The sequence below is a fragment of the Bos grunniens genome, chromosome 2 (assembly GCF_055505025.1).
Source record: "Bos grunniens cultivar Pamir isolate PY7600 chromosome 2, Bosgru_T2T1.0, whole genome shotgun sequence".
Lineage (NCBI taxonomy): Eukaryota > Metazoa > Chordata > Mammalia > Artiodactyla > Bovidae > Bos > Bos grunniens.
Window position 1 is genome coordinate 11,141,286 of NC_141166.1, and position 14,439 is coordinate 11,155,724.

General features: G+C 44.9%; 1 protein-coding gene across 12 annotated transcripts in view; it reads right to left on the bottom strand.

The window, feature by feature from the left end:
- The window catches only part of WASF2 (WASP family member 2), a 92,521-nt gene that overhangs the window by 3,930 nt on the left and 74,152 nt on the right, over positions 1-14,439 (bottom strand). For 11 of the 12 annotated variants that reach the window (XM_086330786.1, XM_086330795.1, XM_086330787.1 and 8 more), the window contains 6 exons: positions 9,358-9,492; positions 8,677-8,830; positions 6,464-6,581; positions 5,313-5,437; positions 2,822-2,977; positions 559-1,064 (listed from right to left, as the gene is read on the bottom strand). In XM_086330786.1, the coding sequence (XP_086186912.1) occupies positions 559-1,064; positions 2,822-2,977; positions 5,313-5,437; positions 6,464-6,581; positions 8,677-8,830; positions 9,358-9,492 (1,194 nt within the window). Of the gene's footprint in view, positions 1-558; positions 1,065-2,821; positions 2,978-5,312; positions 5,438-6,463; positions 6,582-8,676; positions 8,831-9,357; positions 9,493-14,218; positions 14,320-14,439 lie in introns of all 12 variants that reach the window. The other variant, XM_086330808.1, reaches the window with a different exon arrangement.

Consider the following 14,439-nt stretch of genomic DNA (forward strand, 5'->3'; position numbering starts at 1 on the left):
AAGAAACCACTTTCGCCTCCTGGGAGCAGAACCAGCCTCTGACAGAGAATAAATGCTCCACAATGGGAAGACGATGATGAGGGAGAGGAGGAAGGCAGGGTGAGAGGAAGGAGACATGGAGACAGGAGGGAAAAGGAGGAAGGAAGGAGGTGGGAAGGTGGGGGAGAGGAGCGGAGAAGAATAGGAAAGGTAAAAAAGTGAAGGACAGGGAGTGTCTGAGTCCAGATGAGGAAGTACCTTCCAAGACAGTGATTCTTGGTTTTCTCTGGGGCACAGAATGAACGCAAGAACACACAAAGCATAACTTTCCAAGCAGTTTGAACATCCTAGGTTAAGAAGCCTTTACTTTAAACCAAGGTGGAAAGAAATACAAACCTCTGCATTTTGGGGTGAAGCCTTTCTTCAGACTGATCTGAGGTCTGAAGTCCTACTCTCTCTCCACCCAGCGAAAGCCATTCCCCTGGGAGGGCACAGGGCCCCCCCCGTCCACCCTCCAGTCAGTCAACCCAGCTGCCCAGACAAGGCGCCATGATCCTGGACCCACCACTGGGGGTTTACCTTGACGGATGGCTGAAAGCAAGTCGCTGCGGGCATCGCTCACAGGAGGCAAGGAGGACTTGGGCTTGGTGGTGTCAGAAAGTGGCGGAGGAGGTGCAGCCAGCTGGCCATCTGCACCACTGAAAGGGGGCGGAGGGGGCCCTGGAGGAGGGGGCGGGGGCGGAGGCGGAGGTGCGCCTCCTGCTGACTGGGACAAGGGAGGTGGTGGCAGAGTCGAGTAGTCAACTGCCGGCGGTGGGGGAGGAGGTGGAGGGGCAGCAAAATCGGGGTGAGGCGGGAAAGATGGGGGTGAAGGTGGTGGAGGGGTCGCTGGAGACCCAAATCCTCCAGGTGGTGGTGGGGGTGGAGTGTTTATCATCGGAGGTGGAGGCGGAGGGGCAGGTGGTGGAGCAAACCCGGGTTTGGGGCCTGGCGCAGAGCCCAGAGGAGGAGCTGGCGGTGGGTGGCTTGGGCTGACCACACTGGACCTTTTGAGTCCAGCTCTTTGGTTATTGTCTGCCGGGTAGCTGAAAGGACAAATGAAAAAGACCCACTATCACTCTCAGGATGCAAACACCCACCCTTATGTTAAGCTTATCGATTACCCTAGGTTCATTCTGGTTGACGGTATAATTTCATTTTAGCTCAAACAGAAAGAACAACCTGGGGATGGTCAGAAATTCCCAGCCTTGAAATGGGCAGCTTTGTAAGATAATGAGCTTCCCATCAGCAGGAGTAGAAGCAGAAATTGAGAAATACTGCCTGAAAAAAAGTGGACTTAGGAGTTCTCTAACAGGTAAGGCTGGCCAAGACCATCTCTTAGGTCCCCTCAAACCTTTCAGCTCTGCAAGGGAAGGCGCCCTCCTGAGTCCTCCTCTAAGAGGAAGGGTCAGCTCAATCTTGGAGCCAGGACTAATAAGCCACGCAAGAACGAACCGAAATAAAAATTCAAACACCACCACCCACCAGGCTCCATTCCACAGGCTATTAACATGCACGGGATCTTGTGAGGGCAGGGAACCCAAGCCAAGCTAGGCAAACCTGACCAGGGTGCAGATTCAGGTGAGCACACCTTCAGTGCTCCTGTGGAAAAGCCTGAGCGCGAATGAGGGCCTGAGGGTCAGCAGAGACGGGAAATGAATGTGCCGCCAGACTTGACCCAAGTTGAGGGAGCATTAAGGCTCACCTCTCCTGGGTCAGGCCTGCTTGCCTGCAGCGGCGAGGTCTGAGGCCATGTGTGAAGCTGAAGGGCCTCTTTTTCCACCTTTGTGTCTGTCCTACACTAATAGCTACTCCTTAGGAAAGCATCCATCTTGGAATTTTCCACAGACCTTGGAGCCTCACTGTATCTGACGCGGCAACCAGCAGGAAGTGATTGGGAGGCAGAAGGAGGTTTGGGATTAATGGTTTCAGACTCCAGGAACAGGGCGGGGGGTGGGGTGACAGTGCGGCTACAGGTCTCCATTGGGAGGGTCCTCAACATCCAGTCTCTGATTAAACAGTGTCCAAGGAGACAAATGTACCTTTCAAAGCTCTCACTTGTTAGGCATCAGAAAGAAAAGTAACTATTTTTCCTCAGGAAACACTGAAATCTAACACTCCTCAGACCCCTCCCCTTTCCAGCCATGACATGCTAACTCTTCCTGTATACACCTCTGCCAGGGACACTGACAAATATCAAAATGGTCAGATCCTAAGTCTCATCTCCTTCTCCTTTGTTTCATTCTTTCTGGAGATTCTGGCCACAGTGAAATGGAGCAGAGGCAACAGGAGAAAAAGGCAACTACTTACTAGGTTCCTAGACAACTAGGGAGAAAGGCTATTCAGTATTTTATGGACAGCAGCAGATTACACCACTTTATTTCATGCTGAGTCAGACAGAGCTAAGCTAAAAAACAGAGAGAGAAGCTGGTGACTTCTCTGTTCAGGTGTAGCCAGTAGTTAAGAATTCAGGCTCTGGAGTCAAACTGGCCTGCTTTCCAATCATGAGTCTGCTTCCTACTGACAGTGTGATCCTAGGTGAGTTCACGGGCCTCTGTGCGTCCCTGTCTACTCGTCTGTAAGATGGGTACCTATCTCAAGAGGACTCTTGTGGAGGTTAAGTAACATATATAAAGTTTGCTATAATGCCTGGTACCTTACAGACAATAAATATCAATTATTTCTATTATCCTGACTCACTTGTCTGGAGTTACTTTAGTGGTCCTGGCCTGGATTTGGAACTTTTACTTTGTTCTTGAGTGTTTAACCAACCAGAGTAAATAGAAGAGATGCCACTGTTTACCTGAATTCTGCTGGTGGGGGAGGCAAGTTGTCCTCAGAGAAGGAAGGAGAAGGTGGAGAAATGGAGTCTGACTGTGGTGGTGGTGGATAGTTGCCTGCATCCACATTCTCAACAGAGCCAATGCTGCCATTCTGGTACACCAAGGTGGGTGGATACCTGATAATGAACCCAATGTCAGAATTGTTATTTAAAGCCTGAGTGATACTCTCTTGCTTTCCTAAAAAAGCCCACAAAAAATGCATTTGATTGCTAAATATCTCCCAGATATTTCTACTCCCCCAAGTTGCTGTAGTTGTAATTATTTTATTTTTTTAAAAAAATTTAATGGAGTATAGTTGATTTACAATATTGTGTTAGTTTCAGGTGTACAGTAAAGTGAATCAGTTACACACACACACACACACACACACACACACACACACACACACACACACACACACACACACACACACCGACTCTTTTTTAGATTCTTTTCCCATATAGGTTATTATGGAGTACTGAGTAGAGTTTCCCCTGTTATACAGTAGGTCCTTACCGGTTATCTATTTTATACATAGTAGTGTGTATATGTCAATCTCAATCTCCCAATCTTCCCCTCCCCTCTCCCAGATATTTCTGTTGGATTGTCTGTAAAAATGGGACTCAACCCAGCTTATCAAAATCATGCTGTTCCTTTCCTAGTGCTGGCCTTGTCACACCCAGTTCTTTGAAATTCTCTCCCAAATGTTAGGAGCAGCCCAGACCCAAATCCCAAAGTCTGTCTTGCGGCAAAGGGCAAAGCCAGGCCCCAAGGCTAGTGAGCTGCAAACACGTGACTGGCACACAGCCTGGTTTTGAGGTCGGCAAGCCTCTGGAGCGCTCAAAGGCCAAGGAGGCATCTGACTGCAAAACCAAACTGAGGATAAAACCAAGCTGAGGATAAATGCAAGTTGCTATGTGGTAGTTGGATGTGGTCTCTTATCTCACAAACCAAGCTGCTGATTCAAGTGGGGTCCTAGGGCTGGCCTCATGAACACCTGTCCCTCATAGCACTGGGCCGTGGGTGAATTCACTCTGGGTGAACAGCAACAAACTTCCACACAAACAGGAACACACCAGGCAGCAACTAATAAAAGTGTGGCCTGGCCCGCTCCACCTCGCCCTTCTTTCCACCACTGCTGGGTTATAAGGAACTCATCTAAAGTAGACCCCAAGGAGAACAGAGTTGGAGGAAACTAACTAAATCAAATGATGCTCTGACGTAAAAAATCCCCAAGGCCTTCAGCCCTGTAGACCTGGCATATCTCTTTACAGGTTTACCATGTAGAACAGCCTTGTAGCCTGATCCCAAACCTCTCGGACAACAGAATCACCATACACACACACACGTAATGGTTGGCATTCTGAACACACAAGCTGCTGGTCTTAAGAGTCACTGAGCCTTCCTATGACAAGGGCCTGTCTGAACAGGATGAGATCATGGAACAAATGGCCCCTTTTTATTGGGAGGTGAAGGTAATGGAGGTACCCTCAGGGCTGATTCCCCTGTAGAAAGGTTCATTTTTTTCCTCTCACCATCTTCATCACTCTTTAAAACAAATCTCTTAATCTAGGAAGAACAAGTGTCAGAAGTGTCAAGATTTCTAAAAGTCAAGAATTTCATGGTAGAATTATTCCTAAAAGCAAGAACAACTCAACTCTTTCCTTTCATCATTCCTAGACACCCGGTATGGGCTGGCATGGTTCTCCGACAGCCAGGATGCAAGGTATTTAGGGGAAAACCAGGGCGACATTTATGCCAGGCAATCTCAGCGACTTGGCTTTGAATGTCACACAGGTCGGATACCAGGATAAGCATCAAACCAAGCTTTAAAACCATTTTCCCCCCTTTTAAACCTCTAGTGTGATTTGGTATTGGGAAATGGGGTCAGACTGACATCTACTATTTCTCCACAGAGATATATAGCCTCAGTACTGGCTGCACGGCCTTTCCCACACTGTCTCTGAGGTCCGCTTTCAGTCCCTTGGCCAGCCTCTCTCCCGAGACTGACAAAGGCTGACTGAAAAGTTGCTTTGGTGATGTGCACAAATTCTCTGCCTGGCCTTCCCTACTCCCATGAAATGTCCAGTTCTTAGTCACGACCTTCGAATCAATGCTCTGAAGGCAAAGAACTCCTAAGACCACTTTTCTTCCCTTTCTAGTCTTTCATTTGAGGCCCTCAGACATCGTAAGGGCCCTAGAAGCCATGCGCTTTATTTTCCAGACCACTCTGGTCACCTTATTTAAACTGCTGAGCCTCTAGATTTTTTCCTGTTTTTTAGCAAATTTTCATCACCAAATGGAGGTACTTTAAAGTAGCTGATTAGCAGTGGTATTGATTTAAGCCACACAGCCAGACGTCAGGGGTATGAAAGGTGTCACACCAGAGCTGTCAGGCTGCTGCCCCCAGGTGCCCAGACCCTTCAAAGAATGCTGCCAAGAGGAAGCAATGCTACCAAGAGCAGCACCTACCGAGAAGGCTTTTCTTTGGATTCCACAAATTCTTGACCCATCTTCATTTTCTCCCACTCTTCCTTACGTGTCTTGATTTTACGTGGGTTTACATTTCCTCGATTTGGATTATCTTTCTTTTCTTTCTATAATGAAAAGAAACAGAAAAGCTTAATAAACATTTCCCAAAGTTCTTCATTAAAATTCCACCCACCTTCATGGATATACACCCTAGAGATAATCTGCCTAGACAACATACAGTAACCACAGAACTTACAAAATTGCTGGGTTTAGAGTGACCTAGAGGTCATTTAATCCAAACCACCTCCTGGGCTCAAACACATTTCTTCAACCCCACACTCAAATACCTGTAGCAATGGAAATCTACCATCTTTCTGGGTAATTCATTCATGTTTTTGAGCAACTCTAACTGTTAGGAAGTTAATAAATAGCTATTTATTATTCGTTATGCCACAAAGGTCAGTGAAGAGAGAAGAGAAATAATGACAGCCATAGATATCTGGGACAGATATAAGGAAATAGTTAAAAAACAAACCCAAACAACTGATGGATTCTTCAGCTTGTGCAGCTGCACTAGCCCCTGGTGCTCTCCTAGGCCTCCCAGCAGCCATGCTAATGGGATTGTGAGGTTGCAACTGCTAGGTCATATGCTTACACACATCACTGGGAGTCTAAGGGGAGGGGAGCACCTCTACCAAAACTAGGCCTATGCCCCCACCCCTGCCCCGCCCAACCAGTAGTCAAGTGTTAAACCGCTCCCGTTGCAAATCGAACACTGTAGAGCCTTGTGCTGATCTCTGAGAAATGAGCTGCAAAGCTGGCGCGGAAGGGACTAGCCTAGCTCAAGTGTCCAGCAGAGTCAGGTGCAAATTGCAAAAGAAATAAATGGTGAATAGAAAAGTCAATTTCTAAAACTCAGCCTGAATATACTCAATTGTTAATAGCACTGGGGGGAACAAACACATTTTTGGTGTGATTTATACTTTCATCTTGGTTGTGCTTGGAGTGGACACATTTTTTTAAGAGTCTCACCTGGCATCCAAGCAAGCAGCCACTCAGAATGATTACTTCACACAAGACTGGCTTCCTTTTTATCCCCCCTCCACAATCGTGCCTACTGATGTGTAGAACAGAAGCCCCTTTCCCCTCACCCTATGCTTCCTCTTCTCTTTCATGATATCCTTGGTGTCCTGCAGCATCTTCTCCTTCCAAAGATCAAAGAAGTACGAAGGGTCTGTGTAGAATTTGAGTGCCTCTTTCCCATCGTCCCTGGGATAGAAATGAAGACAAGTAGCTGTCAGTAGACAAATGAGCTCCCAACCAAATCCAATATTCCAAACACCTACCAGTTAGCAGTTTTTACACTGAGGAATCAAGAAGTCATTCAAATCGACTGCGTATTTTCCTCCTCTATACCAGAGTTCCAAAGCCCCTGAATGGCATGGCACCTCTTTACTTATCTAGCTTTTTAAGAACCTTAGTCTTACATTCAATTCCTGGTGGAGGAATCTGCATGGTTAGGGCAAGAATGGTTTATAGCAGCAGGGATCCTGCTTATGTCTAATGATCTCCAGGGCCGCAGACATCTCCCTGAGGACATTCTGATATCTTGGCACATCAGACGGGATTTCTGCCACTGGCTCCCCTACCACCATCAATTGCCCAGGACTCTCCAGCAAGCATTAATGGCCTTCCACCCACCCAAAACCCGTGTACACATGCACAGCTTCACATGTGTACAGACGTATGCATATACACACATGAATGTGTATTATGTGTGTAGCTGTCATTCCTCTGTAAATATAGGCAACACAGCACTTAACCTATGAGAAGAGCTCAGCATCCGCCCCCATCCCCCAACCACAAGGGGGCCCCAGTGAGAAAAGACAGCCAGCTGTTCTATGACCACAAGATTTAATTACCATCTCTTAGTGGCTGTGACAGAAGAACAGGGTGAGCTGATGAGTGTCAGTGTAAGGGTCATCCACCAGATTCAATGACCCTGGCTGGAAACCTGAACTTTGGCATGGCTAAGTCTCTCCCCTTTTTCAGAAAGCATGCATTACACTATTCTGAACTAAAACAAATTGGAAAGGTAATTCTTTTCTGACCTCCAATCCTATCACAATACACAGAAACCAGTTCCAATCAAGCACTAATGATTTTTATATTAAATCTTATTCTGAGTTAGCCACATCATTCGTTTCTGTTAGGCTAAATCCAGAAAACTGAGAAGAGAATGTTAAAAAGGAAAACACCCTACATTAGCTGAAAAATATACTCGTCTTACCATACTCCATTCGATATTATTAAGTGTGTAATCCCTTGCTCTCCTACAAACCCTCTGCCCAGGTCCAACCAGACTCAATGATGGAGGCTGCAGAGTCAGATCTCTGCCCTGCTATGTTAGTTGGCCCCTTTGAGAGCCAAGGGGCAGACGTAATTTCACACGGTAATAACAAAGGATAGGTACCACGCACTTTCTCTGCATCTGTGTGAGAAGTGGCCATGTTCCTATTCTGGCTCTCTGGATCAGGTGGGTGTCCTTGAATTTCACACACACACACACTCTACTTTGCAGTACACCCATGTCTCACAGAAGACATCTGCCTCCAGCTATCTGTAATTACTTTTACCTGTTCCAAAGATATTTATGGATGTGAGCAAGATAAATATTCGCTTTCTGTCCCTGCTTGGAAGTTTTTTACACGGTAACACTACCAGACCAGACCACTAGAGGGGAGGGGCTTTAAGCTGTCTATAAGGCTGCCTTTTTCAAGTCCAGCCATAGCACCGTAGGTCCTTTCACAGGGGAATGTTGAAAGGATGTTCAAAACAAAGTGAACGACACTCACTGGAAGAATGCCAATTACTCCTTAGGCTCTGGAAGGACCCTCAGGGCCCAGAGAAGCCAGTCCAAAAGGCTGGCCCCACTAACACGCCCAAACATCTGGTAATCTAGCGGTTTCAGAGTAAGTGGGAGCCTTGCTAAAATGTTGCCCCTGGGATGCAAGCTATAGGACTGCCTTGTAACAAAGTCCTTTTGGTTCTATAATAACTAAATTCCTTGGATGGAGTCCAAGATGGACCTGGCTTATACCAAATTAAACTCTGCAGCATAAATGCTGTAACAAACTTTCAATATTATATATTATATTCACTCATATTATATATGAGTTTCAGAAACCAAACAATAATAAGTGACACCTGTTTATATGGTAAATGTTAGCTTCTTCCACCATAAGCAACTCCGGGGTAGGTAGTACGCTTTTTGATACAATCCTCTGATGTACACAACATCTTTAAAAAGAAAATCTAGTGTTGTTAGCCACAGGTTGAAGAGGGGAGAAGCTAGCCAGGCTACCTGTAAGGGGTAAGGTTGTTGAGAGGTGGAGGAGTATCACAGGTGTTGTATGTTTCCAAAACAGGTATGGGGAGAGAGTTTCTGTCAAAGAGCTTCTGGTCTTGAACAGTAGAGCTTCTGAAGGCCTTTCGGGTGTTGATTCCTTGCAGTGATACTGAAAGAAGATGGAAGGCATTAGAAAATGGACGACAGGCTATCTGAGCAAACACTGAGTCACACCAGCCAGAGAGGCCTCAGCTGCTGCATTTCTTGGCTGCGGCTGTCTGCAGCCAGGTTTTTTTTTTTTTTCTTCTCCCCCTCTGGGGAAGCCCCACAAGGCTGTCAGCGGCCCAGCCATTTCATGACTGAACAAAATGAGGCAACACAAAGGTTTACTATGTGGCCAGATCTAGCAGGCCCCTCCTTAGGAGGATTGAATCTTCCAAGTACTTTTATGGTAGCAAACACGACTGGGGGGAAGGGGAATTTGAGAAAGAGGGAATTGGGGAAATGGGAGAAAGGGAGTATGTGGAGGTGTGGTAGAGATGAAAAGGTTTCTTAATATCACCCAGGTTTGTGTCATTTCAAAGAAGAACTCCATAGGTCTCTCTGATTTCCCCCCTCACTTTTTTATAAATCAGGGGAAAAAATTCTAAGCAACTGCTCAGCAGAGCCTGCAAATGCTGAGCTCAGCTTCCTTACCTTCTTCTTCCTTGGGATCCAGCTGAGTGACTTTAACTTGTAGGCGGTCGACCCTCTCAGCAAGGGAGCTTACCCGAGAGGCAAAAGTATTTGCCTGAGTAAAGAGCTCTCCAAAAATGTCCTCGGCATATTTACCTGAGACAGCAAAGAACCAAGTCACTAGTGCATAAAAGTGACAAAAATGGTCAGAAAAACTGGCTACTAAAGACTGTTCTCCCCACCTCCCAAATACACACGGACCCCGCCTCTCTAAGATGGTTCAGGCTACAGGAAGAGCTTGTTCTTGGAGACAGAGATATACCCTCCAGAGCCTGGGCAGCCTACAATGTGCTCTGTAACTAAGAGTCTTCTTGGCAAACTGAGCTGTCATGAAACTCAAAGCAAGCTGAATAAAATCAAAATGTGTAATACAAAGAAACATCCTAGAAGAGTGGATAGTATGTCTACACATTTGCCTATAGCCCTTAGCTGTTTGCTGTTCTGTAAAAGTACCCTCTGAAAGTAGTTCTGGAAAACAAATTGTGAGTTAGTTAAGTGTTTACAATTAACATAAAAAATAAGAAGTTACAACCTCAATGGAGCCCCCAAAATACACTGAACCACCATGATGAGATGTGGTATCTGTAAGAGGCCTTCAACTGTCACTAACAACTCCTGCTGCTGCTGCTGCTGCTAGGTCGCTTCAGTCGTGTCCGACTCTGTGCGACCCCATAGACGGCAGCCCACCAGGCTCCCCCGTCCCTGGGATCCTCCAGGCAAGAACACTGGAGTGGGTTGCCATTTCCTTCTCCAATGCATGACAGTGAAAAGTGAAAGTGAAGTCGCTCAGTCATGTCTGACCCTCAGCGACCCCATGGACTGCAGCCTTCAAGGCTCCTCCATCCATGGGATTTTCCAGGCAAGAGCACTGGAGTGGGGTGCCATTGCCTTCTAGTAGAGACTAACAGCTTCTTCTAAAGGGTGAAAAGGTGATTTTATGATTCATAAGCTACAATTTTGAAAGTCTTTGCTTTAGGTTATAATCCTTCAAATCTACATCTTAGGGAACAAGTGGAAAGCTGAAACATTCAAGCTCTCCCTGAAAAACAACATACCAGTGGTCTCATTCCACAATGTCTTGTTTTTTAGAAAAAGAGCTCCGTACTTTCAACCCTGGAATGCAAGGAGAATCTGCAGCCAAAGAAACATAACAGCAATCTGACACTACCTCCATACTGTCATTCCAAGCCACAAAGCACATTCTTGCTAGGAATGAAAAGTGGTGCATACGAATAAATATACCATCTGACTGTGTTACTTGCAAGGTGAAGGCAGGCATAAGTGACTGCGCCCAACCGACAGATCATTTCTTTGAGAATTATTTAAAGTAGATCTGATTTTTAGCTTCTAAACTACATTTATGCTTAGTCCACACCTGAGGGGGAAAAAATTAGTTCAAAAGGCCAAAACTTCACCTTGAGGGTGAACTGCAGCTCACTCACCTTCCCGGTGTAACCTGAAGAGTAAGCATAAGACCAATCAACAGAATATTCTGGATTGCTAGTAGATTTAGTCAATAAGGAGTTTCTAATCAAGGAAGAAGCAAGTCTTTGCATACTGAATGGTTCTGTAATCTAAACAACCATGGGAAGCTCCTGAGCTCAAAGGACTCAAACTGGCTAACAAACTGCATTTCCACTGTGCAGGTTGAAGATTCCTATCTGATCCCTGTCCATAAAAAGGCTAAGTTCCTATAGGAACCATACTGTATTGACTCACAGATACAGAGAACAAACTAAGAGGGAGAGGGAAGAGGAAAGGGACAAGATGGGCTAGGGGATTAAGAGGTACAAACTACTAGGTATAAAATAAGCTATAAGAATACATTGTAGAGCACAGGGAATATAGCCAATATTTTATAATAACTATAAGTGGAATATAACCTTTGAAAATCGTGAACTACTATGCTGCACACCTGACACATATTGTAAATCAACTACATTCAAAAAAACAAAAAACAAAAACCATACTGTATCATGCTTGCCTAGGTAATGAAAGACCGACTGAGAAACACACATTAGTATGGAAAATAACAAAGGCTCAAAGATATCTGGTAACCAACCAACTATTGTGGAGGAAAAGAAAACCCCAAATCAACTCACCCTTAGATCACCGAAAGACAGCACTCAGGACTTTGCGTGCTCCTCAGTGAAAGGAGCAGTGACAGCAGGAGCAGAGCTCAGTGAGGCACAGTGACTTAGGATAAAAGTCATACAAAGAGCTCCACCACACAGAAATGGTGACGCTGAGAATGCTACCTGAAGGGGCAGTGAGGCGGCGTAGAGGCTTCCCCACTGTCAGGTTACATCAGGACTTAAGCATACTTAGAACCCAAGATAATGCGTGGAAGAAGCAGTAGTCTTCAAACCAGAAAGTCTGAATTTAAGTCTCAGTTCTTTCTCTCTATCCTTGTCTTACTGACTCTTCACCAAGTCAAACTCTCAGCCTCAGTTTCATCATCTGTGAAACGGGGACAACTGTATCTATCTCACCAAGTTGTCATAGGACTAAATAAGCCCAAAACGTAAACAGTTATATAATGAGATTCTTCATTATACTGATGACTTTTAAGAGTATCGATATCTCAGTATCTTAAGACTTATGCTTGAAAATGAAAGTGAAATTCGCTCAGTTGTGTCCAACTCTTTGCAACCCCATGGACCACACAGTCCATGGAATTCTCCAGGCCAGAATACTAGAGCAGGTAGCCATTCCCTTCTCCAGTGCATCTTCCAATTTAAAATATAATTCCAGTTGGTAATGTGATCAGATCAAATCAGATCAGTCACTCAGTCGTGTCTGATGCCCTGCTCTATAAGTACTAAAAAGTACTACAACCTCTGAAAACAGGAGTGTGATACTTACATATCTTGTTCAGAGTTAAATTTCACTCATTCAGATTACCAAGACAGATCCACTATCAAATCAGGGCATTCATAATAGACATCTACCTCATTCTGCAAGAGATACCTTAGCAGTAGAATTTTTCAAACGAAAACAAATCTTCTTAATGACCCAAGAGGAGGTTCCATTCTCCTAGGTGGTCAGAATACTGATTCAGTGCTGGTTGGCTGCACGTTTTCTAAGACATGGCAACCTAATACGTGAAACGCCAATCTCACTGCCCTGAGGGAAAATAAGAACTCTGGATATGCTATCAGGGAGCAACCCATGGCTGTGAAATTTTTAGTTTTGTGCTTCATGCATTCCATAATCAGACTTTCCCTACTAGACCAAGCACTTCCGGCTAGAATATATAATGCATGAGGTCAAGGTCATAAGCCTGAAGTACACAGGAGCCCATTCCTGCACCCCTCTCTGTTGGACGTAATCCTAGTCATCTTTCAAGGTTCGGTTCATTATGTAACCTCTTTTATGAAGCTTTTCTTGACTCTCCCTATTCCTGCTATGTTCCCACTCCCCGTAGGAAATATTCCTTCTTTCCCTGTATTCTCTGTGCACCGACAGCATGGAAGGACAGAAAGAATAGAAGCACGAATCACTTAACAAATATTTACTGAGCTCCTATTGGGTGCCGGGTACTACACAAGATAGACACTGGGGTTCAAGGAAACAACACACGATTTCTGCCTTCAAAAACCTTTTAGTTTAGTATAGGAGATACAGATAATTTTTAATATAATGTGGCAGGTAATAATACAGCAAGTAATAGGATCTCAGAGGAGTACTCAGTCCAACCTGGAGGAGATCCCTGAGCTGGGTCTTAAAGATCCACTGCAAAGATGGCAAGGGCTCTCTAGCAGTGGGAACAACAAAGGCACAGTGCAGAAGTATGAAGAGTACATGGCCCGTCTCAGAAGCTATGCGTAGCTGGCAATTCATCTTTTCTTCCTTCTTCCTCCCCCACTTCTTTTTTTCCCTTTTTAAAAGAATCTCTTTAAAAGATTGTAAAATGGGAGAAGATGGATTGCAGAAGATGAGGCTGAAAAGAAAGGTATGTCTTAAAGTCTTGAATGCCATGTGAAGGAATTTAAAATTAAGTAACTCCATAATGAGGAAGACGGGAGATGAAATACATAGCTAACATTTATGCTCTTATTTTAAAAACATTTTTTAAATTGCAAAAGTTAACACAGACTTAACTTTTTAAAATTCAAACAAAAATAAATAAAAATAAAATAAAATTCAAACAATTCAGAATTATGAAAGTAAAAAGTCAGATTTAGTTTTGTGCAGACCACTCTGGCAAGATAAGTTTAAGATTTAAAAGATTTTACACAATTTTTAGGTTTATAGATTTAAAGAGGTTGATCAGAGAAAGGGAGGCCAGAGGTGGGCTAAGAATCGTTTGGTGAGTGTTCAGTTGGGCTGCCCTGGTGGTTCAGCGGTAAAGAATCCGCCTACAATGCAGGAACTGCAGGAGACATGGTTTTGATCCCTGGGTCGGGAAGATCCCTTGGAGGGCACAGCAACCCACTCCAGTATTCCTGCCTGGAGAATCCTTGGGACAGAGGAGCCTGGCAGGCTACAGTCTACAGGGTCGCAGAGAGTCAGACATGACTGAAGAGACTTAGTACGGCACAGCAAAGGTCTAATACAGGGCAGTGGTGGGAAAGACAGGGAGCCAGGGGACAAGCTTAGAAATCCTTAGGAAGTCTGACTTTGCCTCTCAGTGGCTACTGTGTCTGCATGCAAGTTACCTTACTTTTCTAAGCCTTCATTTCTTCACCTGAAAAACGGGAATGCCAACATCTAACCTCAAAGGATTATTAAGAAGATTAAATGAGATAGTCTATATGTCAAGATCCTATTAAAACCTGGCATAAAGTAGGCAATCAACAAATATGAGATCTCTTCTCACCCTCTCTCATTCTCCCCTTATTTCTTTCTTTCTCCTCTGGTAGATTATGGGCTCCCAGAAGGCAGAGACCACTTCTTATTATTGCTGTATCCTCTCAGCACCTGGCACATAAAATATGTTCAATACATGTTTACTGGATGAATAAAGGGTCAGCCAGCTCTACGACGTGAGAAAATCTTGTTTCCATAAGCACAGGCCAACCCTGGCCCTCAGATGAACTT